The 23301-nt window shown below is 44.7% G+C and overlaps 1 protein-coding gene across 2 annotated transcripts in view; it reads right to left on the reverse strand.

Annotated features, from left to right (window-relative positions):
- Nucleotides 1-23301, reverse strand: part of AK5 (adenylate kinase 5) — a 235854-nt gene that overhangs the window by 26836 nt on the left and 185717 nt on the right. For both annotated transcript variants that reach the window (XM_072754843.1, XM_072754844.1), the window contains exons 11-12: nt 2382-2545; nt 987-1103 (exon numbers count right to left, since the gene is read on the reverse strand). In XM_072754843.1, the coding sequence (XP_072610944.1) occupies nt 987-1103; nt 2382-2545 (281 nt within the window). The remainder of the gene's footprint in view (nt 1-986; nt 1104-2381; nt 2546-23301) is intronic.

Raw genomic sequence — 23301 nt, forward strand, 5'->3', positions numbered from 1 at the left:
TAAATGCGTGTACATCGTGTAGCCCAGGCAGGAGTGAGCCCAGAGCAGGTTCGATCAAGGACAGTTCTGGGGCAGCCCGGGTGGCTCAGCGGTTTAGCGCCGCCTTTGGCCCAGGGCCTGAACCTGGAGACCCGGGATCGAGTCCCACATCGGGCTCCCTGCAAGGAGCCTGCTTCTCCCTCTGTCTGTGTCTCTGACTCTCTCTCTCTTTCTGTGTCTCTTATGAATAAATAAATAAAATCTTAAAAAAAAAAAAAGGACAGTTCTGAGGCATTTTACTTACCACAGTTCCCCTGGGATTGGCCCTGCCCCACCTGCTTCACTGGGAGACCAGGGCCTCGGGGAGGTTGGAGCGGGGCGCACATTTGCCTCTGCCTGTCCAGCATCAGTTCCCTTGCCGGCTTCTAAGAGCACCCCTATTCTTTCTTGGGTCATTTCCCTTCCCTTCCTCGGCCTGTGTGCATCCGGTACGGTGCTCCCTCCTCCCTCATCTCCAGCCTGGTCTTCCTGGATATGCCATTAAACACCCTCCCATCTTCCCCTTGGCCACACTGATTGGTTCTGCGGTGCGCTCATGACCTAATCCAGGGTAACGAAACACAACCCTGGGTCTTCTGCTATCCCCGTTGGAAAAGAGAAACCCTTTCTGTGAGATCACTTACATGGTGAAATATAAGCCTGGAATCCAAGAGATGGAGAAAGTCGCACAACTGGTGAACAAATTTGAATACATGGATCCAACCGAGTGCAAACCCCTCCTGGACATTTTAGTTACTTGAGCCAATAAATCCACCACCATCACCGACCCATCCCCCTCTTTTTTTTTCTTTTTTTTGGGGGGGGGTCAGTTTGTGTTGAGTTCTTGCTATTTGTGACTGACAGTCTGATTCATGTCTTTAGGAAAGGGATAGACTTTGAATTTATCCCCCAAACTCAACAATGTCCTTCATTTTCCTTCTGGGGAGATCCCCTTGACAACAGCTCACCCTGCGGCCGAACTCTTCCCCTTGCTTCACTTCCTGGGGATAGCCGTCAATCAGGAAGCCCCTGGTGTCACAGAGGCTGGCCCCCATGGCCTCCTTCAGCAGCTCCAGAATGATGCCCTGGAGCAGAGAGAGGGAGTGGTCAGGATCCTCCTGCCCTGAGCTCTTCATAGGACAGCGCTAGCACGTGTGTCCCCCCCTCCCCCGCCCCGTCTCCTCTAGAGGTCCCATTGTGGGAGCAAGAAAGGTTCAGGTGAGATTAACAGCCCACAGCAATATGTCATATTTCATCCATTCATACTCTCACTTTCCTCCACGTTTTATCAGCTGTGAAACTGGTCAGGTATTTTGCGATCAATCATAGTTTAACAGTGTTTTTTTTTTTTGTGCTGCTATCGTGACATATGGGCTAGTTTATCAGTGATATTTTACTGGGGTGTCTGAAAATAGCATCTTAGAGTACATGAAATACAGAGGCTGTATTTCATATGGTAACACTCCATAAATTAGGCATAATGGTAGCTTAAAACCGGGCAACGCATGGTCGAAAATGTGCTTCTCTGTTGATTTTTTTTTTCCAGGAAATATTTTATCAAATTTGACATCCACTGACTTGAGAAGACTCTCAGTAAATATGAAGTAGCATTTTTCTAGCAATGTCACTCTCTCTGTTAAACATTTTGATTTAACCTGTGCTTATGAGAAATAGGAGAGAAGAGATACATGGGATCTTGGGAGTGGATGTAGGAAAAGTGCAACCAGCTGCCAAAATGGGAGGAATCGCCTGTTTGTTCTCTGACTCTCTGGCATCCTCTAATTTTTGGCACAGGCTTGGGGAATACAGCCATCACCCGGAGGGTAAGAAATTATGCCCAGATAAATAGTGAATTCACTCCTCGTGAAGTTTATGCTCTCATGAGAAAGATAGTACACGAACAATGAAATAAAGAATAAATAATCAGCTAGAGAGAATTGCTAGGGACAACATTCAAGCAAGACAGAGAGAATTCTGGAGGTGCTATTTAGATAAGGTGGCCAGGGAGGGCCTCTTTGATAAACTGTGATGTTTAAGTAGAAATCTGGATGAAGTAAAGGAGCAAACTATGTGAATATATGAAGGAAGAGCACTCAGGGTGCGGAAACAGCAAGTGCAAAGGCCCTAAGGCAGGAACAGCCGGGCCCATGGGACGACTAAGCCAGTGGTGGGTGTAAATGGTGTTGGAGAGGTGGCTGGCGTCCAGAGCCACGGGAAGGACTCTGGATTTCATTCGAAGCCACTGGAATATATGACATATATGCAGCTATTGTCTTTGGGGGCTTCTTTTTTCCCCCAGCAGCTTAGATTAACGCAATACTCCCAACCATCATCCCCCCACCAAGGAAGCCGCTGTTGCTTACTGAGGGCACCGGGTCTCCACGGTCCATGATGTCTCTGATCAACTTGCTTCTTTCAGATTCTGATGACAGCTCATTACGCAGGAGCTCGCCAGTCGAAAGGTGTGTAAATCCATATTTTTCCACCAGCTTTTCACACTGTGTGCCTTTGCCGGAGCCCGGGCCACCTAGAAAAGTAGTCACGTATCAGACACCTGTCCCAAGTCGCTGCGGTGAGCAAGCCTAAGCACTTCATTCACCAAGCACGGACTGATTAAGTACTCATCCTTTACAGGGAGCTCTGTTAGGAGCTGTGGATACAGTGGAGAAGGGGGTACAGTCCTTGCCCTCAAAGAGCCTGTGGGGGAGCGGGGTGGGCAGTGACTGTAGGTAACTAGTGGGGAGAGTTCACGCTGCTGCAGGGGCACAGGGCAGGGGCGCGTTTGGTAGAGACGAAAGACAAGTTTCCTGGGGAATTGAACACACTCCTGTGCAAAGCACTGACCACGGTGCCTGGTGCACAGTGGGTGCCCAACAAATGCTAGCTGTTAATTTTTAAGGTACGTTGTTTTCATTTTCAAACAGCCCCAAACGTACACAAGAGTTACCAGGACAGAATAAAGAACTTTCTGAAACATCTGGGAATAAGTTGTCAACTCCAGGTCTCGTCACTACAGAGCACTTCGGTTTTATGGCCTCCAGACAAGGAGCCATGTGTATCCTTCTACATAATTACATCCTCAGGACCCACTCAGATTTCAAGGGGTTTTGTCCCCGTCATGGTATTTGACTCTCTCCCTTGCCTTCCCTCCACCCCAAGTTCAACCAGTTGCTAAACTGTAAGATTTTGCATCTGAAAACAACAGCTAACCTTTGTCGGGAGCTTACTCTACCACTCACTGTTGTAAACATTATATATGTATTAACTTAAAATAATCGGGACACCTGGGTACCTCGACGGTTGAGCATCTGCCTTCAGCTCAGGTCTTGATCCCGGGGTCCTGGGATCGAGTCCCACATTGGGCTCCCTGCAAGGAGCCTGCTTCTCCCTCTGCCTGCGTTTCTGCCCCCCTCTCTCTCTCTCTGTGTCTCTCATGAATAAATAAATAAAATCTTAAAAAAATGTTTAAATAACCTTAAGAGGCAGGCCCTATTACCCCCATGTTACAGATGGGGAAGCAGGATGACCTCACCTGCCATAGCTGCATGGCTAGTAGGAAGCAGGCCAAGGTTGTGAAGCCGGGGCTGTGGCTCTCAGATGCATTTCCTTGTCGCTTCCCTGCTAGCCAGGTGCCCCTGTAGTAGGAGCAGGTCCTCCTGCCCTTGGCCTGTGGCCGTCACTCTGCCTCCGCAGAAGCCAGGGGGCGAGGCTTTGGAGTCCAGCAGACCTGCTAGCAGGATGATCTGCCTGAAAAGCACTGACACTTCCCAGCTCCACTGCCTTCAGCGGCTTCCCGCTCCCCACAGGATAAGATCCAAACTCCTCGGAGCGGCACTTCAACCTTCCAGAATCTGGTTTAACCTTTTCTGTCTGTTTGTTTCTTATCCTCGTCCAACACTGTCACATCCGGCCACCTACCATCCCTGCCACAAGGCATACTTCTCCAGGCCACTGTGCTTTACCTCCCCCAGGTCTTCCTCACCCTGGGAGGCTCTTCCTTCCTCCTCTAACAGCTGAGATCCTCTTCATCTCCTAGGCATCCAGCAAATGCTTGCCCCTCCGCCAGGGATCAGACCTCTCACCCTCACGTCTGTGGGAGTGAGTGGTTTCAACAGCACGTGGGCGCCCGCGGCCTGTCTACCCCTTGGCCTCCAGGTCCCTCACTAGTATAGCACCCTGCATACAGGAGGTGCTTGATAAGTGCCTGATGAACCGAAGTTTTTCCTGTTAGAGGGAATATTAAAGATTAAAATGCAAAACGTGGAATCCCTGGGTGGCTCAGTGGTTTAGCGCCTGGCTTCGACCCAGGGCCTAATCCTGGAGACCCAGGATCGAGTCCCACATCGGGCTCCCTGCATGGAGCCTGCTTCTCCCTCTGCCTGTGTCTCTGACTCTCTCTCTCTCTGTGTCTCTCATGAATACATAAATGAAATCTTAAAAAAAAAATGCAAAATGTGATTGAGATGTCAACATGGTAGTGAGGATTGATGACAAATCCTGCAATTGCACTGGTTTGCTTCTCTGCATATCCAAAACCCCTCTCTCAGGAGAACTAGCAACTTCTTCTTGAGGGAAACGTAGCTGCTGTTCCTTGTTAGCAGAAGGGTCTTGCCTTCGCTGTCCTTTGCCTTGGCAGAGAATAAAGGAAAGGTCCGTGGTTTCTCACTTCTCCCCCCCACGGCTGCGGACACCTCAGGGTATTGTCACGGATGGGTGAGATGTAACAGGAAAACCCAATTACAGAGGCTCGCAGGAAGAATGCAGAGGACTCAGGGGGCTGCACTTGCTCTGAGGGACTCATCCCCTAAGATGACAGAAACGGATGGAAAGTATGGGAGCGAGAAAAGGCCACTCAGGCAAGAAGTGCTTCCAGATAAGAAGAGCAAGGACAACAAGGGGCTGAGCTCCTGCAGGAGCCTCCAGGGCTCCCATGGCCGGATTTACCTGGAAACCCTCTTCTTGGGGTGGCTGGCAGCCAGTCATGTGGAAAAGGTATTTTCAGACTCGGCTTACAACGCAAAAACACTGCGTTCCAGTGACTTTCTTCCTTCAGCATCCCACTAATACGACTATTACAGTTTTTGTTCCTCCAAAATGTTATTTAATAAATTTTGACACAAAAGCAATTAGAAAGCCTCAGCTCAAATTAACAACAGCTGCGTGTTCAACGGCAGCCAGTGCCCCAGTTAGGAACCTTTTGCAGAGCAACAGCTGCAAATTCTCAGCATTCTTTGGCCAAATGGTGCAGGCACAGTGGAATTTTAAGTAATCTACACAATGCCTTGATTCTTCCCAAGGCTCCAAACTGGAGAACAAAACGATTTTTATCACTGCCGAGAAGGCACAAAAACTGCTAGTAGAAATAATGAATTTTCATATAGTGTCACCTGCATGTCTTTGAGGCCTTATGACTTTTACATAAAAAAAATAAAAAATAAAAAAACAACGGGGCGCTAATACCCCTCCGGGATAATTTGTTATAACAGAAAAAAAAACAATCTTTTGAGGTGCCGCATGTTGGAGTGAGTGGGCTGTGTTCCCCCGTGACAAGATGATCATAGCAGACGACGAGCTGTCACATTTGCTGTCATCCCACCGACTTTTTGGTGGATCATCCCTCAAGGCTCCAACCCCCGGGGCCAACCTATCCACAAAAGCGCGTGGGGCCCTTCACGGGGAGTGTGCAATGCGAGATTCCACCTCAAAGCGGTCGTCGACAATTCAAAAGAAAAAAGAGTTGAACTTGATGCGATGAGCACTGGGTGTTACACTATATGTTGGCAAATCGAACGTCAATTAAAAAAAATAATAAAAAATTGAAAATTAAAGAAAAAAGAAAAAAAGAGTTGAGAAATCTTTATTCTCAACCTTCAATACGACTTAAAAACCCTTCCGTGTGTAGCCTCAGGTGCGATATTGTGCAAGGGGAAGTGCTGGGAACTCTTCCTTCACAGCCCAGGCCGTGTCTGCCCTATGGAGGGAGGCCCTGCAGGACTGGTCATGGGGGGTGGGGGGGTGGGAGTTGTTCTTTGAGGTGGAAACGAAATCAGCTGTGGGGCCTCCACATGCCCCCCTGGACCTCCTCTTCCAGCATGTTCTTTATTTCCCAGGGCATGCTCTCCCAGGAGGCCGCTCCTGGATTCACGGGCAGGGCCTGCAAGGGAAGACCTGCCCCCAAAGCCACTGTTGCTGGGGGGCCTGGCGTCAGGACGGGTGGCAAAGCTGGTGTGGTGGGGCACCTCCCACACTCAGAAAGAAGAGACCAAACAAGGCACCCCGTCAGGTACCTAAGGAGCTGAACCCCCAATCTAAACAAATGCAAGTATGTTAAATTTCTAGCACCTTCTCGTGTTTAAACATTTCAAACAGTAATGGCACAGGGCGGGTTATGATGGCCTTTGTCCACATCTTCCTGTGCCTTGTTCCCTGGAGGGTGCCACCTGGAATTAAGCCTATTAATCCAGCTCCCCACCTGATTAACGTCTGCTGGGCCCCTCGTCGAGCTCCGATGACTGCTAAGCATGGAGAATAAAAGGACTCCGAGGCCTGGTCCTCTCCATAGGGGGTTCACAGGTCATGGGGGTGCCCGGCAGGCGAGCCCAGCATCGCAGCAGCGAGGCAGGCGAGCGAGCAGGGTCTGTAAGCACGATTCCATCAACACGGGGGAATTTCGTGAGGCCGCACCCCGGCCTTCACCGACCAGGGAAGTGTGGGAAAGGAGAGCATTAAGGGTGAGCCTGGTGTCTTTAGTAGGGGGCTTTGAGTGGGAGCGAGCATGGCAGGATGGGGAGGAGGCAGGACGGGTGCAGGGCAGGTGGACGTGGCAGTGAGACCCGGCTCTGTCGTTTCTGAGTCGTGTGGCCACAGGGGAGGGCACGTTTCTCTGAGCCTTAGTTTCCCCATCTGTAAAATGAGGAGACATGAGAACCAACTGTCCGCCTCATTCCACCTGGGACTCGCCCTCCTCCTTGTCTCCCACACCTGACCGGTTGTTGAGCAGCTTTGCAAAGAGCCTGTGTTTGAAAAGTCTCTGAAATCTGTCCCTTTTTCCCAAATCTCATTAAAACCTTCCCTTGTCCCATCTCTCTGCCCCCACCTCCCCCCATATCTGATTTAGAAAACTCATGAAGTTTATTTTCTGCGAGGCACAGCAGAGGGGACAGCATTCTCTGGGTTCTAATTGTCACAGGCGGAGTTTTCCAGGCCTGCATTCCCATCCCACCCCAGCCTCGGCATTCCTTAAACCTCTTCAGCACCAACGACCTGCACCACTGACCCACTTTTAGCTCCCTACCGATCCAGCAGCAACTGAGAGTTCCTTAAGGTGTGGGTCTATCCTTGCACTCTGCTCGTGTTTTTCTCCCCCCTTTTCCCATCCCCTGACCTCACTTCTCAACTTCTTCTCTGTGCTCTCCGTGACCTCCTTGAGGTGATCCATTCCCTTTGGACCACTTACCTCCCTAGCCAGCTGCACACCAGGCCCTTTCAAATAACTGTGAATCCTTTGCTCCCTTTGCATCCTGTTGTGGCTGCCATGAGAACCACCAACTGCTCTCTGCCCAGCCTATTTACTTTATGCGCATCCACTCTGGGTTGCTAAGGATTCCTTGAGGAAGTCAGAAAACCAAGCCAACTGGGTCATGCTATCTTTTTTTTTTTTTTTTAAGATTTTACTTATTTATTCATGAGTGACACAAAGAGAGGCAGGGACATAAACAGAGGGAGAAGCAGACTCCCCACGGGGAGCCCGATGTGGGACTTGATCCCAGGACCCCTGGATCAGGCCCTGAGCCAAAGGCAGAGGCTCAACCTCTGAGCCCCCCAGGCGTCCCTGGGGTCATGCTATCTAACTTCATAATAGCTTTTAATGCTTCTGGGTAAATATATTCCTCTTTTGCTGTTACCAAATTGGATGTCCATGGATGGATTCTAATGTTTCCTCATTGTCCTCAAATCTTCCAACATATTCTTCCAACACATTCAAACATATTCTTACTCTTACAAGTATTTTTAATCCTCCTCTTCACTAGGAAGGTGAAGATTCTCTTTTTTCCTCAACATTTTCAAATCACACGGGTCTTCATCTTTTGTCTTCCATCCTTCCTTTCTTTAGTTTGCCAGACTATTATACAACTCTTCAGCTGAAGGCTAATTTCTCTGCTTTGGCGCTCACTTTAGCACCGTGGCATTTTCCTTGACAGCACTTTTCACAGTATAATGACCCTCTCTCTTGTCTCTCTACTGTCTACTTAAGGTCTGTCTTCCACATTAGACTCTGTGGTTCACGAGCACAGGTTATGGGTGTGCTTTGCTCCCTCTGGTGCCCACATGCACCTGAAACACAACAGTCACTTCATAATCGTAGCTGAAATAAATTATTTTTACTTTATTTTATTATTTTGATTCCAGTGTAATTAGCACACAGTGTTATGTTGGTTTCAGGTGTACAATATAGTGACTCAACACTTCCACACAGGACCCAGGGCCTGTCACTATAAGAGCACTCCTTAGTCCCCATCACCTATCCCACCATCCTCCCCAAGAATAAATTCCTCTCCTCCTTCCTGCCAAAAAAAACGTGCTCTGCTTTCTTGTCCACATTACATGTACTCCTCTCAGCTGGCACCATCTCATCGCTCTTCTGTGTAACAATAGGCCGGTTTCTTCCTAACTCAAAAGAAAATATCTCTACCACTGTCTTCATCCTCTAGTTATTCTTATAGTCTTTCCTATTTTTTCAGTACCCTCAAACTGTCTTGTTTCCATTTCCCTCTCTTGTTATCGAGTCCCTGTCGCCTTGCCAGCCTGTCCTCTCATCACTCTCTGAGGCTGATCTTTTCTAGTTGAAGAGTGATTGCGTAATTGTCATCTAATTTAATGATCTTCTTCCAGTCTTTACCATTTTTGACCTTTTAGTGGCATTTAACAACCATCGATGAACATCTTGGAGTTCTCTCTTCCCCTGGACACATAATTTGCCCACATTCTCTTCCTTCCTTTGGCAGGCTGAAGCTCATGGAGAGTAGAAGGTGCTTTATTTGTGTTGTTATCCCCACAGAACCTTGCATGGTGTCACAGACAACTGTTAAATAGGGTCAATGTCTAGGAATCTTGTGGCCCCACAACACTGACAACTCTTTCCTTTCATGTCAGAGGAACATTGGACCAAAGGACTCAAGTTCCATAACCTGTATCTAGTTAGAGGACTCTGGTCAAGCCACTTATCCTCTTTGAGCTTCAATCTCTTTATTTATTTATTTATTTATTTATTTATTTATTTATTTATTGTAAACATTGTTTTTTTTTTTTTAACACTTCTTTTTTTTTTTTTAATCTATGATAGTCACAGAGAGAGAGAGAGAGAGAGAGAGAGAGACAGGCTCCATGCACTGGGAGCCCGACGTGGGATTTGATCCTGGGTCTCCAGGATCGCACCCCGGGCCAAAGGCAGGCGCCAAACTGCTGCACCACCCAGGGATCCCTAGCTTCAATCTCTTTAATTACAAATTAGGGAACAGCACTTTTATATTGTGATACTATTTTAACATCATTAAAGATGGCTAGTCTTCACAGTTACAGCTTGTGGAGGTACCAAATATCTTTTGGAAATCACACTATCTTATTTTTATATAGCCATCAGAGTTGTTTAAAAATCTACTTGATTTCTACCTCTTGAAATAATTCTTTCTCCCTAAATGAAAATGTGCTCTAAGGTTGGGTTTAGGTTTCTGTGTCTGAATGATTCCTTTCAGAGAAAAGCTATTATTCCATCAGATCATGAACTGACCATGCCCTAGGAATGATCCCCAACCACTGTAGGCCTGTGAGTCATTTTCAACATTCTGTATCTGGGATGAGCTATAGCACCATGCTGAGTTTCAGAAGGCTGTTGCTGAGAACTGACTGACCGGAAACAACTAAGAAAAATAGATCTTTATCCTCAAAGACATCTCTATTAGTTCTGACATGCACTGCTGCTTCAGGTTATTTGGTGAACAGAATAAAATATGCCAGTGGCAGGGTCAGCTGCAGCTTATGTGGAAAAACTTCACATGTGACCATGAACTTTGATGGCAGGCTCTGTGCCTTATGTATCAGTGTCTGGTGTATAGTGGGCACTCAATAGTTGTTGGATCAGTGAATGAATGAATAAATGGATGGTAAACAACCGGGAGCTTCAGAGAGAGGGAGGTAGCCCAGTACCTGACATTGCAAGTTAGCAGACTTTGGTTCTAGGTCATTCCTGCATTGAAGTAGCTGAGTGATCCTGGGAGAGCTTAGACAATCTCAAAAGAGATTTTGCCTCTTCGGATGCTAGCTTCCTTGTCTGTGAATTGAAGAATCTGGATTGAATTAGTGGTTTTCTCTTTCTCCTTCTCTCTCTCTGTGTTTATGCGTGTGTGTTTTATTACTCTTCCTAAATATTCGAGCTTCCCTTCCATACGGCTCCTCCCTGAGGAAGGATTATTTGTCACTATTTTTTTTTTTTAACTTAAGAGTTCTCAAGAGTTTTGGTCAATAAAATGTGGGCAGAAGTGGATGTGTGTCACATTTAGGCAGAGGTTTTTATAATGAATACATGGTTTCCCATGTCTCTTGTCCATTCACCATGAAACTAGCAATGTTTCAGATAGTAGGGGCTCCATCAGCATGGTTACCAGCATGAAGCCTAGTCAACTGTTGATGAACATGTAGCATTAGTCCAGAACAAGAACAAAAAAAGGAAGAGGAGAAAGAAGAAGAAACATCTTTGTTGTTCTACACTACAGAGATTTTTAGGTGAGTTTGTTACTACAGCATAACCTAGCTTCTTCTGACCGATACTTTCCCCAACTTGACTGTGTAGCAGAATCACCTAGGGTATTGAAAACATTCCTGAATCAGTAGATCTGTGAACCACTGGGGTTGAAGCCCGGCAAAGTACAGGTTTAGAAAGCTCCCTAGGGAAAGTACACAGATATCTGCATTTTGCTTTGACATATGTAAGGAAAAAAAAAAGAAGTATTGATGGCTGGATAAAGGGATGGATAGAAGGACAGATGTGATAAGACAAGTTTTAGCAAAATGTTAATGGTAGAAACTAGGTGATGGCTTTCAAGTGTTCACTGTAAAATTCTTTCAGCTTTGCTGAATGCTTGAAATATTTTCATAATAAAAAAAGATGATCAGATGATCTTTAAAAAAATTCCCCAGATGATTCTGATAATTAACCCAATTTGGAACTTCTAGATGAGATAATTTTAAAGAATGCAATGTGCTGTGAACTCCCCAGTGTTCACTGCAGGGAGTCTCTGTTGATCTTTCCTTTAATATTTACGGTGTAATAATGCTGAGATAATGGTTCTACTGTGAATGAATACTTGTTATAGTCGTTAACAAAAAATCCTCATCCGTATCAATAAAAGGGCTACCCTCTCTCTTGCAGATGAGGAGGCCTTTTTGTTTTCTCAGCATCAAGCCTGAGAGAATAGAAGGGGGACTGTGGCCTATTTGGTACCAATGAAATGGTTCAGAGACAGACATGTTTGGGAAGTCATTTCAAGCCTTTCAGATAAAGGTGTCTGGTTCATAGTGCTTTGGCTTGATATTTGATTTAATTAAGTATCCGTTTTATCAGGTTTTTTTTTTGTTTTTTTTTTTTTGTTTTTTTAATGGAGTCACTGCCTTGGTGCATTGTCATGTCCTCTCACTCAAGACCTGAACCTGCCTGGTCTTATCTCTATGCAAGAGCTAGAGCCATTTAATCCTTACAGTAACTATTTAAATAAAGTAAGTGCTATTTGGAACCCTACTGTACAGGTTAAGGATCTGTGTCCAAGGGCCACCTGTGCCTTGGTAACTGCTGAGCTCTTTAGGCTCCCACAGTAAGGCCATTCTGCAAATAAGGTATATGTGCCATTCAGAAATGCACTGCACAGCCGTCAATCAACCAGAAGCCAGGTTTTCATGATGGTCTCCTAGGGCTGCCAGTTGACATCCAGTTAATTAATAATGCTTACACTAAACCCCATCACTGTTTATCTGAAATTTGAATTTAACTAGCTGTCTTGTATTTTTATTTGTTAAAACTAGCAACCCTATCAGCCCCACCGTGTCCTAACCTGGGGACTTTAGGGATATGATTCCATCTCTGTTATGACAACGCGAACAGTCAATGATTTATGCCATTTACAGAATCTATCATGGGCACAGAAAGACATGTGAAACGTCTAATTAAGAGAAGACTCTGGAATTGGATTCCATGACTTCAGCTCTGACACAGAGACAAGACAAGGAAGGTTCAGGTCTTGGGTGAGAGGAAATGTCATGCACCAAGGCAGTGATTCCTAAATGTTTCTACCACATGATGCTGTGAACTCCTATAGCTCTCAGTACAAACCACTATCCATCCTAAATCCACTTCCATTCCAATCCCATCTCCATCCCAACCATATCCCCATCTAAACCCATCTCCAAGGGCAGCCCAGGTGGCTCAGTGGTTTAGCGCTGCCTTCAGCCCAGGGCCTGATCCTGGAGACCCAAGATCGAGTCCCACGTTGGGCTCCCTGCATGGAGCCGGTTTCTCTCTCTGCCTGTGTCTCTGCCTCTATGTCTCTGTCTCTCTCTGTGTCTCTTGCAGATAGATAAATAAATAAAGATAGATAAATAGATAAATAAATAAAATCTTAAAAAAAAACTCCATCCCATATCCATCTCTAAACCAAACCCAAATCCATCCCTTTTCTAACCCCATCTCCATTCCATCCCACCCTCATTCTACCCCATATCTGTCTCATCCCATCTCCATCTCAATGCTTCTTCCTTCTCCATCTCAGCCCCACCTCTCTCCCATCCCTCTTCCATCCCACCCCATCTCCATCTCATCTCAGCCCCATATCTCTTCCATCGTACCCCATTTCCATTTCAGCCCCATCTCCCTGCTAGCCCCATCTCCATCCTAAATCATAATTCATTATTCTAGAGTTTTCTACCTCTTCCAAATTCATCTTATCAAGCCACCTTTTTTCCTATTTTGTAGCCCACTTTATATTATGATCTTAGGTGTGCATTAAATAAATATAGTAGATAATTTACAAACTTAGCCTCTCCTTTCTATGTTTTCCTTCTTGTAGAGAAAATAGTTTTCTCTCGAGTGTCAAAGAAATATATGCTCCTTACTGAAGACTTAAGTAAATCAGAAAAGTAAAAAGAAGAAAAACTTCCCATAATCCTACTTCCCAAAGGTAATTGCCAGAAATACATTTTGTTTTACTTCTTTGCAACTTTTTTTTTACACATGGTCTGGTTTGGTTTTCACTGGGAATCTGTGCTGACATTTATCCTCTTTGGGCTTATGTATTCTTGTCTGAAAATAAGCTTGTCGGACTAGATAAATTTCAAGGTCATTTCCAGTATTACCAACTCTATATTTTTGTCTTTGTCAGAGAACTTAGAGAATATTTGTACTTGCAGTCTATTTATGTACTGTAAAAGGAAGTGAGGATATTTAAGACCGGTAGGGACATTTGTGGTGGATGTTAGTTGGATTACATCTGGGGTTTTGTGTTCAATTTTGGGCCATACCACAGAAATTAGAAGCCTTATATGCTATGATGGGAATATAAAATTGGTACAATCTTTCAGAAGGGCACTCTGGTATATGTCAAAAGTCTTAAAAGTTTTTTTATGTCAGTGGATTTATCATAAGGAAAAAATCACTGTTTAATTACATAGATATTCATTACAGAATTTTTAATGAAAGCAAAAAATTGGTGAAAAATGTATGACAATAGGAATAAACTGAATAAAATATAGCAATTCAAAGAAATAGTGCGCAGTCATTAAAATGACATATTGAAAGAGAACAGATGCCAACAAATACATACAGTATGATTCCATTTCTATAAAGTTAAAAAATATCAACGGTATTCCTTGCCAGGGGGAGTGAATAGGAGGGGGCACAAGGAAGCTTCTGGGATGTTGGTCATATTCAACTTCTTGATCTGCATGTTGGTAAGATGAATGTGTCCGGTTAGGGAAAATTTATCAAGCTAAACACTCATGATTTGAGTGCTTTTCTGTTTTTCTATTTCAGTTCAATTGCAAGAAAACCTCAAAGACATGACATAGTATATTCAGGGTTACAATCTTGGAAAGGCCTCTAAGATATTTTGTTAAGTATAATAAGTGGGATTTAAAGTTGCATGATCTCATTTTGAGGAAAAATGTATATTTAAAAATATATACATAGAAAAATTAAGAGAGCTATAAATCAAAATCTTAATAGTATTCATCTCTAAGCTTTGGGATTTTGGGTGATTTGTTGTTGCTGGTACCTATTTTCTAGGATGAAGATGTATTATTTTTAAAAAGAAAAAAGTCCTTAAATTAAAAAAAGAATCTTATAGTCTGTTTTAGGAGAGTTTTTGGCTGCATTTGGACACATGTCTAAAGAGAAATAAGGGAATGGGAAATGATAAAAGTAGAGCAAATTCATTAAGGGCAGTTTTTCCGTTCTGGCGCTTCCTTGCCTGTTCACCAGCCCTGGACTCACCCTTGATCAACATCACATTATTTCTCAGCATCCAGGGTTTCCATGATTTGGTCCATCTCCTGTTCCTGGGCCATGAAGGGCATATTCCTATTCCTCTAATTTGTTCCTTACTTAAAGTCTCCCTTTTTAGGAAGTCTTTTCTCCTCAGCCATCTCTCAAGTGTAGGGGATCCCTTCCTTCCATTCTCTGAGGCTCCCCTTGGCTCTCAGCCTCCCCAGGAAGGGGCTCCCAACCATGGAGCCACTGTGCTTTCTTTGTCTTCCCATCCTTGCTAATGCTCACTAAATAGTTTCTGTCAGTTAACTCTACACTGTCCTGTATTAGTTCTAAAGTTTTTTTTCCTTTTTAAGATTTTATTCATTTACTCATGAGAGACACACACACAGAGAGAGACAAACAGGCAGAGGGAGAAGCAGGTTCCACGCAGGGAGCCCGACGCGGGACTTGATCCTGGGACTCGATCCCAGGACTCTAGGATCAGGCCCTGGGCCGAAGGCAGGCGCCAAACCGCTGAGCCACCCAGGGATCCCCTAGTTTTAAAGTTTTCATAAACATCCATTCTTGCTTCATCAAATAGATTATAAGCTCCTTGAGGGATGGGAACATTAAAAAAATTAGGAGAGCCTAGCTGGCTCAGTCAGTTAAGTGTCTGCCTTCAGCCTCAGTAACGAGCCCCACGTCAGGCTCCCTGCTCAGGGGAGAGCCTGCTTCTCCCTCTCCCTCTGCCACTCTCCCTGCTTGTGCTCTCTCTCCCTCTCTACCAAATAAGTAAATAAAATCTTTCAAAAAATTAAAAAAATTCTCCTTTTCTTGCTCTCCTATCTTCAATGACAGTTTAACATTATATCAACTCTAGTCTACATTCCCTTCTTTGAATGATGGAATCAGTACCATCAAGGTCAATAATCTGCAGCTATTTGTTCTGTATTTTGCTTCCTGGCATCCATGGCCAGTTACATAGTGCTGGATGGGAACTCGATTCCGTTATAGAAACCACATGCAACTTCACTCAGCAAAATTCACCAAAGGCATGAACTTTCTGATTTTCTTTGGGAAGGGGCCAGGAAGACTTTATAAAGATTCCATATTGATCTTTCGGATCCCATCCAGAGGAAAAGTCTTAGTTACGGTTGGTTCTTAAGAATGACCAACCCCTGTAGTTTTACTTGAGACTTCTGCTCGTGTCATTATGACTCTGAGAAGGTTATTGATAGAAAACAAATTAATATATTTACTTCTGTCAATGAAGTCTTTATATCTTCCATTCCATTTTAATTCATTATTTGTAAAGATATGTATTAAATGCCTACTAAGTGGCAGATATCCTGATAAATGCTAAAGAAAGGATGGGGGAAAAGAAAAAGAAAGAGTATGGTCTTTGTTTTCTAGGAGATTTAGTAAAAACCACTCTCTAATCAATGGCCATCATTGCCTTGAAGCTAGCAGTCAGTGGAAGGAGGCTCCCCGAGTAGAGTCTAGGTTGGGCCCAGCCAGGTTTGTCACTACTTAATATTCTCCTTTCTCAACAAATGTTGGAAGGAGGGGCCATCTCAGAGCCTGTCTCAGCAGCTCTGCCCAGACCAAGTTGAGGATTTCCAAGAAAAATAAGTCTGTGTTCTGCTTGCTGCTCTGTCCGTGCCAACTCTCCACGCACTTACTGTAAGAGTTAGTGTGTGCAGGAAAATAAGTAATGGACCAAAGAAGTTCCTTCCACTTTAAATTGAGGTCATTTGGCTGCTGTGGATGGGCAGGTGTGTGGTACTGACACGGTGATCCACTTTCCTCAAAGCATCGTAGAGCCACGAGGAACACAACCTTCAGAGTCAGTGCCCCAGACAATATGGCAAAATAAACCAACTGGGTCACAGGACTACGTCCTGTTAACACAAAATAACTGCACTCACTTACAAGAGGAGAGAGTCTTTCATTGCCTTGACTACCTGAGGGTTGGTTTAAATATGTTTCATTTACAATTAAAAAGATGCTCTGAGACTCTTAGTTCTGGAGTCTGGAGCAAAATGAGAGGGAAATACTTTGGGAATGTTACATTTGGGGAGGCCAAAATAGTTAGTGGCCCCTTAATCACTGGCTTGTTACTCTGCTTTAGTCCTCAAGGCTAAACCTGGCCTCCTACAATAAAATCTGTGTCGTGTTGTAAACAACTGCAGTAATGTGTCTGCGAGGGGGAAACGGCAGCCAAAAGGCAGGTATAAACCCAGGGCTTAAGAAGATACTTTCCCACTTCAACTTCCATGATCCCAGGGACCCCAGATGCTCCAGGTAAAACACCACGGAACAGATTAGTCCCGTAGGGAGTACTTACTTTTCACAAATGACACCAGAAACAGATGAGCTTACCCAACCTTTTAACCTGTCATGGCTCCCCCATCCTGTAGGTGTCCTTACCTTTTTCCAATTCACTCCCGATCTCGTCCTAGCCTCCCCTTTCTCAGGATCCTCTCCTTCTCATTGGCTGTCTCCCCTCACTCACCACATAATAATTGTAATAATAGTTAATGGTTTTGAATATATATTGGGAGCGCTGTGACATGTGTTATCTCATTTCATCTTCATATCAACGCTATGACCCAGATAAAATCATTACTTCCACATTACAGGTGAGAAAAATGAGGAAGAGTGGGTATAAGGATGTTGCCCAAGGTCAACTGGCCAGGACAGAGGAGAGCTGGCATGTGAACTCAAGTAGGTCATGCTCTTAACTAGATTTCGTGCTTCTTCTCTCTCTCTCATTTTTTTTAAGATTATTTATTTTAGAGAGAGAGAGAGATTGAGAGAGCACAGTGGGGAGGGATAGAGGCAGAGGGAGCTGGTGAGAGAGAATCTCAAGCAGGCTCCATGCGCAACAAGGAGCACGATGTGGGGCTGCATCCCACCGCTCTGAGATCATGACCTGAGCCGAAATCAAGAGTTGGATGAATAACTGACTGAGCCACCCAGCCGCCCCTGCACTACCTCTCTCTTTGCACAAATGTGCTTGACTCTCATTTCCACTTTTGACCTTCTTTCCCTTTAGATCCTGCCCCTAAGTCGGCCTCTCCCAGAGCCGAGTGTAGTCTGTACGCATCCTCATTTCCTTTCCTACCAAGCGCCCCTCAGCCAGCTGGCTCTACTCCTTTCTGTCCCACTGGTACTACTCTCACCAAAGGCATCAGTAATTCTGCGGTTGCCAAACCCAACAGACAATTCTCATTCCGTTTTATTTAACCTTGCCCACATGGAAACTCTCTCCTCCCTGGCCTTCGAGGACACCATTTGCTCTTGATATTCTGCTTTCCTCTCTGTCTTCTCCTCGGGCTCTGGCATGGGTGTTTCCTAGACTCTAGGTCTCAGGCTTCCTCCAGCCTCACTGTCCCTAAGCTCCCTGGGTGACCCCCCGCACACATGGGGTTTCACCGCCATTGATATCCTGGTGAATTCCGTGTCCGTGACTACAGCCAGGACTTGTTATTCTGGATCCTGGATTTCAAAAACCTCTTGTTTAGTGGATATTACCTGATGGATGTCCCACAAACATCTCAGTCTTTAAATGCTGAAAACTAAACTCGGGGGGAATCCCTGGGTGGCTCAGTGGTTTAGCGCCAGCCTTCAGCCCAGGGCATGATCCTGGGGTCCCAGGATTGAGTCCCATGTTGGGCTTCCTGCATGGAGCCTGCTTCTCCCTCTGCCTGTGTCTCTGCCTCTCTCTCTCTGTCTCTCATAAATAAATAAATAATATCTTAAAAAAATAAAACTAAACTCTTCATCACTCCCTCAAAACCCATTTTTTCGCCACATGCCTTATCTCCTCGAATGACATCTCTGTTCACCTGGTCATCCAAACTGGCCACTTGTGAGTCATGCTCATTCCTCTCATTCACCCAAACACAGTGGATCTTTATGTCCTATTGATTCCTGAAATCTTTTGGATCTGTTTCCTCTTTTCCACTTCAGTTGCCTTCTTGTTCCTCACCTGTATGACCATCCAACCATCTGACTTCCTGGCTGGCCTCCTGCTGCAGCCTAGGCTCCCTCTCACTGCTTCCAGAGTCCGCTTTCTGAAACCCAAATCTGGCGACACGTGACAGCGTAAAAGCCTTGGCAGCTCCCCGTTGCTGCAGGCTGAAGTTTATATTTGTTAGCCTGGTGTTCTCAGCCTTTCATGCCCTGGACCCTGCGTCTGTCTCCAGCTTTGCCTCTCACCACTTCCCACCCCCTCACCCCCGAGCCTCTCACACGCTTCTTCCCTCTCCTTGCCATGGATCCACGCCAACTTTCTTCCCACTTAAAACACGACCAATTCCTTTTCTTTCTTAGGACTCAGCTGACTCCCCCCTCCACCCCCGCATGCCCACTTCAGTCTTTCTCTCTATTACCCACGCCGCTGCCATTAAATGTGCCAAGCTGTGTGAGTTATTTGCTCTCTCCCTACACCATGAGCTCCTTGAGCCCTTTCATCTTTGTAAGATTAGGCCTATCACTTTGCTGATATATGGTAGAAATTCAAGAAATGTATCACATGAATTGATGAAAGTCACCCCAAGGAACATACAGGGAGAATTTAATAGCAGCGAGAAAATATTTTTATCCTTAGGGAGTTACACAGCCCCCCTGAAGTCTGTATATCCCCTGGCCTAGGCTATTTTTTTCCGTCCACCTTGAAACTAAGCCATTGTTTGAAATCAATATGTGGTCAAAGTACTCTATCTAACCCACAAAGAAAATCTCAGAAGCACCAGGTTCCTTCAGATGTACCCAACATCACATTCTCAAACACTTGCTCATTGTTGCCCTTGGCTCTTTGAAATACTTTAGGTATTTTTTTAAAAAAGATACCTGTGATATGCCTTCTTACTAATAGATGCAGAATGTGTATTCCAAAATCAATGAGTTTTGAGTGGGTTGGGGATACGGTGGGGTGGGGTTTGGGACAGTTCAGATTCATTTATGGCTTCAAATTGTTTCCTGTTTTGAAGTTATTAGGGAATTCCAAAGAATTGGCAAAAACGTGGCTGAGGCAGAGGTCTATTTCACTTATATTCATTTGATGTCTTATTATTTTGTCTTTGCTTTCAGACATCAATAACTAGGGATATAGGAATAAAGTCAAATAGAAAATTGGGTTATTTATTCACATAGTTACAGCAAACTCTTCGCCCACTCACTTCATCCCATAATCTCTCCTTACGACGTATCTATAGACAGTTTTAGAGCATCGCTTTGAAGTCTGGGAAGGTGGGATATAAGTCCCAGTTCTGTCACTTATTAACTATGGAACCTTGGGAAAGCTCCTTAACCTGAGCCTGTATTTCTTCATCTGTAACGTGGGAAAGAACATCAGTACTGATGATTGGTGTGAGAGATAAATAAGATAATATGTAAAAGGGGAGCACAGTATCTAGAACATAAATCATCAGCATATGTTAGTTTTAATAGTATTATTAGGTAATTAAAATAAATATTTGGGAGGCAGAAGATGAGGACTTTGACTTATTCAATTGCCTTTACATTTTACTGTGTCTGTGTAGCCCATGTTTCCGACTAAGACAATAGTAAGCACTGTGTCAACTCATTGGCTGCCCAAATTTGGAGTGGATAGAAAACAAATATTATTTTGCCATTTTAAAAGAAATCCAGAGAGGCTAAGGGATTGGCCAAAGGACACACAGAGGTTAGATATAAACAAGATTTTGAGTGTTCTCTTATTTTCAGTGCCGGGTCCTTCTAGACGTTGATCATTCTTAATGGGTCTCAGAGCAAGCTAAAGAAGCTTTCAGAGACGTGGCCTTGGCTGAGTGAACAGACTAACTAAATCTTCACCAGGTGACTCTCTTGGTAAGTTAATGGTGCTTCCAAAAAGATTTTAAGACATGAACAGGGGGACAATGAGTATGATGGCGTTAGGTCCCCAAACCCTTTAACTTGGTAAAACTCATTCACTTGTGTGCTTTACTTTTTAGCAGTGGTTTGCCCTCCTGGATGACTCAATTGACTCAGCAACCTTCCTTTCTTGAGGAAATAACTTAAAAAAAATATGGAAAAAACCCTGTGCTTCTGCCAAATCATGCAGTGTTCCAAGGACTATTTAATGTCTTTTCAAACCTCAGAGTTCTCTAAGCATAGTAAGCCCTTGATAACATTTTATTAATTTGGTCTGATAAATGGAGAAAGCGTTTTTGTTTTAGTTCGATGTGACTTGAGCCTTTTTGCACCGAAAAGGTTTATGTAAATTAAGTAGGTTCAGTGTCAGCACACAATGCCTGCATTTCCCCAACATTAGAAAGATGTCCTGGTGGTGGGTAAATGCATTTGAGGCTCTCTTGGAAAGTGGGCCAATGTCTCTCTTCCTTTACTCTCCCATCCTGAATGGCCTGGACTTTGAAAATACAGATGTTGGGCTGGGAGAGTGCCAAGAGGGTCCTTCATAACTGTCTGCCTTCATGGCGAAGGAGCAGAGGCAGTTGTGTGTCTGTGTCCAGGGCAGAGGCGATGTTTCAGGTAGGGCAGGCCACAGGTTTGGCAGTAAGATGGAAACACATTTCTTTATGTGAACCCAGTCTAGCTGATGAGCTACTGGTTTTCATTTTAGAGTAGAAACTCAAGTCTAGTCTGAGTTTTCTTAGTCTAATCCAATAATTTCTGATAACCGTGATAGTCCATTTTCTGCTATAAACTGAATTTTGGCACCTCCTCCAAATCCATATGTTAACTCCAAAAGCCCAATGTGATGGTATTAGGGTGTGGGGCTTTGGAAGGTGATTAGGTCATGAGGGTGGAGCCCAATGATTAATGATTAGGAGGCCTCAGAGAGCTTTTTAAAAGAGGCCTCAGAGAGTTCTTTCATCCCTTCCACCAAGTAAGGTTACAGGGAAAAGATAGCTGTCTCTGAATCAGGTGGTAGGTCCCTACCTCAGCCATCAAACCCTCCAGTATCTTGATCTTGGACTTCCCAGCCTCCAGAACGGTGAGAAATGATTTTTTGCTGTTTATAAGCCACCCAGGCTATGGTATTTTGTTATAGCAGCCTGACGGGACTAATTCAAGCTCAAAGTTCAGTCTCCATGACAGGGCTATGCTCCCACCTGGAGGGTTTTCTTCCCTCTTCCTCCAGTCCTGGTTTTTCCAGCGCTATTCATCCCTGAGGTCTGTCCCCTCCACCTCCATCTAGCTCCCCGCCACTGCCCCCACTCCCTCCATCTCCTGTGGGTCCTCCTGATGCATTCCTCTTTGCTCACCTTTGACTGGTACCCAGGCTTTCCTTTCAGGCATCCCTCATGCCAGTGAGTACAAGAAACATTCAGAACTTTTCCAGGCCCATAGCAGCCCAGAAAAATGCACTGATAAAGCGCTGATACCTTGCTCACAATTGTGAGGCTATTTGCTTTTTTAAAAATTTATTCAGGGATCCCTGGGTGGCGCAGTGGTTTAGCGCCTGCCTTTGGCCCAGGGCGCGATCCTGGAGACCCGGGATCGAATCCCACGTCGGGCTCCCGGTGCATGGAGCCTGCTTCTCCCTCTGCCTATGTCTCTGCCTCTCTCTCTCTCTCTATCATAAACAAATAAAAAAAAAATTAAAAAAAAATTTATTCATGAGAGACGGAGAGAGAGAGAGAGAGAGAGAGAGAGAGAGAGAGAGAGAGAGGTATAGACACAGGCAGAGACACAGGCAGAGGGAGAAGCAGGCTCCATGCAGGGAGCCCGATGTGGGACTGGATCCTGGGTCTCCAGGATCACTCCCTGGACTAAGCCGTTGAGCCACCAGGGCTGCCCGAGGCTATTTGCTTTTGAAAGGACAAGTGAAAATAAGGCACACGGACTATTTTATCCAAGATTTCCCAAATGCTAAGTATAGGGTTTCATTCACTTGCTTAACATACCCCCTACCTCAATTAATCCTAGAGTGGTAGTTCTCAACGTGTGGCCCACAGACACTGGAGATAGGGTGGGTTCCTCTATTTTTTTCTTTCTTTTTAAAAAAGTTTAATTCCAGTACAGTTAACATACCATGTTATATTAGTTTCAGGTGAACAATATAGTGATTCAACACTTCCATACATCACCCAGTGCTCATCACAGCAAGTGCCCTCTTTAATCGCCATCACCTAGTTCATCCAGAGGGTGGATGACCCTCTGGTAACCATCAGTTTGTTCTCTATAGTTAAAGAGTCTGTTTCCTGGTTTGCCTGTCTCTTTTTTTCCCCTTTGATAGTTTTTTTTTGTTTCTTAAATTCCACACATGAGTGAAATCATATGGCATTTGTTTTTCTCTGACTGACTTATATTGCTCAGCATGATACTCTCTAGCTCCATTCATGTTGTAGTAAATGGCAAGATTTCATTCTTTTGTGTGGCTGAATAATATTCTATGGCGTGTGTGTGTGTGTGTGTGTGTGTGTGTGTATACGTGTATATATACACACTACATCTTCTTTATCCATTCATCTATTGATGGACACTTGGGCTGCTTCCATGATTTGGCCACTATACATAATGCTGTAATAAACATAGGGGTGCACGTAACTCTTTGACTTAGTGTTTGAAAGATTTATTTAGGGACCTCTGGGTGGCCCAGAAGTTGAGTGTCTGCCTTTGGGTTCCCGGCGTGATCCCGGAGTTCTGGGATCGAGTCCCGCATTGGGCTTCCTGCATGGAGCCTGCTTCTCCCTCTGCCTATGTCTCTGCCTCTCTCTCTCTGTGTCTCTCATGAACAAATAAATAAAATCTTTAACAACAAAAAATGATTTATTTTTTTG

The sequence above is a fragment of the Vulpes vulpes genome, chromosome 3 (assembly GCF_048418805.1).
Source record: "Vulpes vulpes isolate BD-2025 chromosome 3, VulVul3, whole genome shotgun sequence".
Taxonomy (NCBI): domain Eukaryota; kingdom Metazoa; phylum Chordata; class Mammalia; order Carnivora; family Canidae; genus Vulpes; species Vulpes vulpes.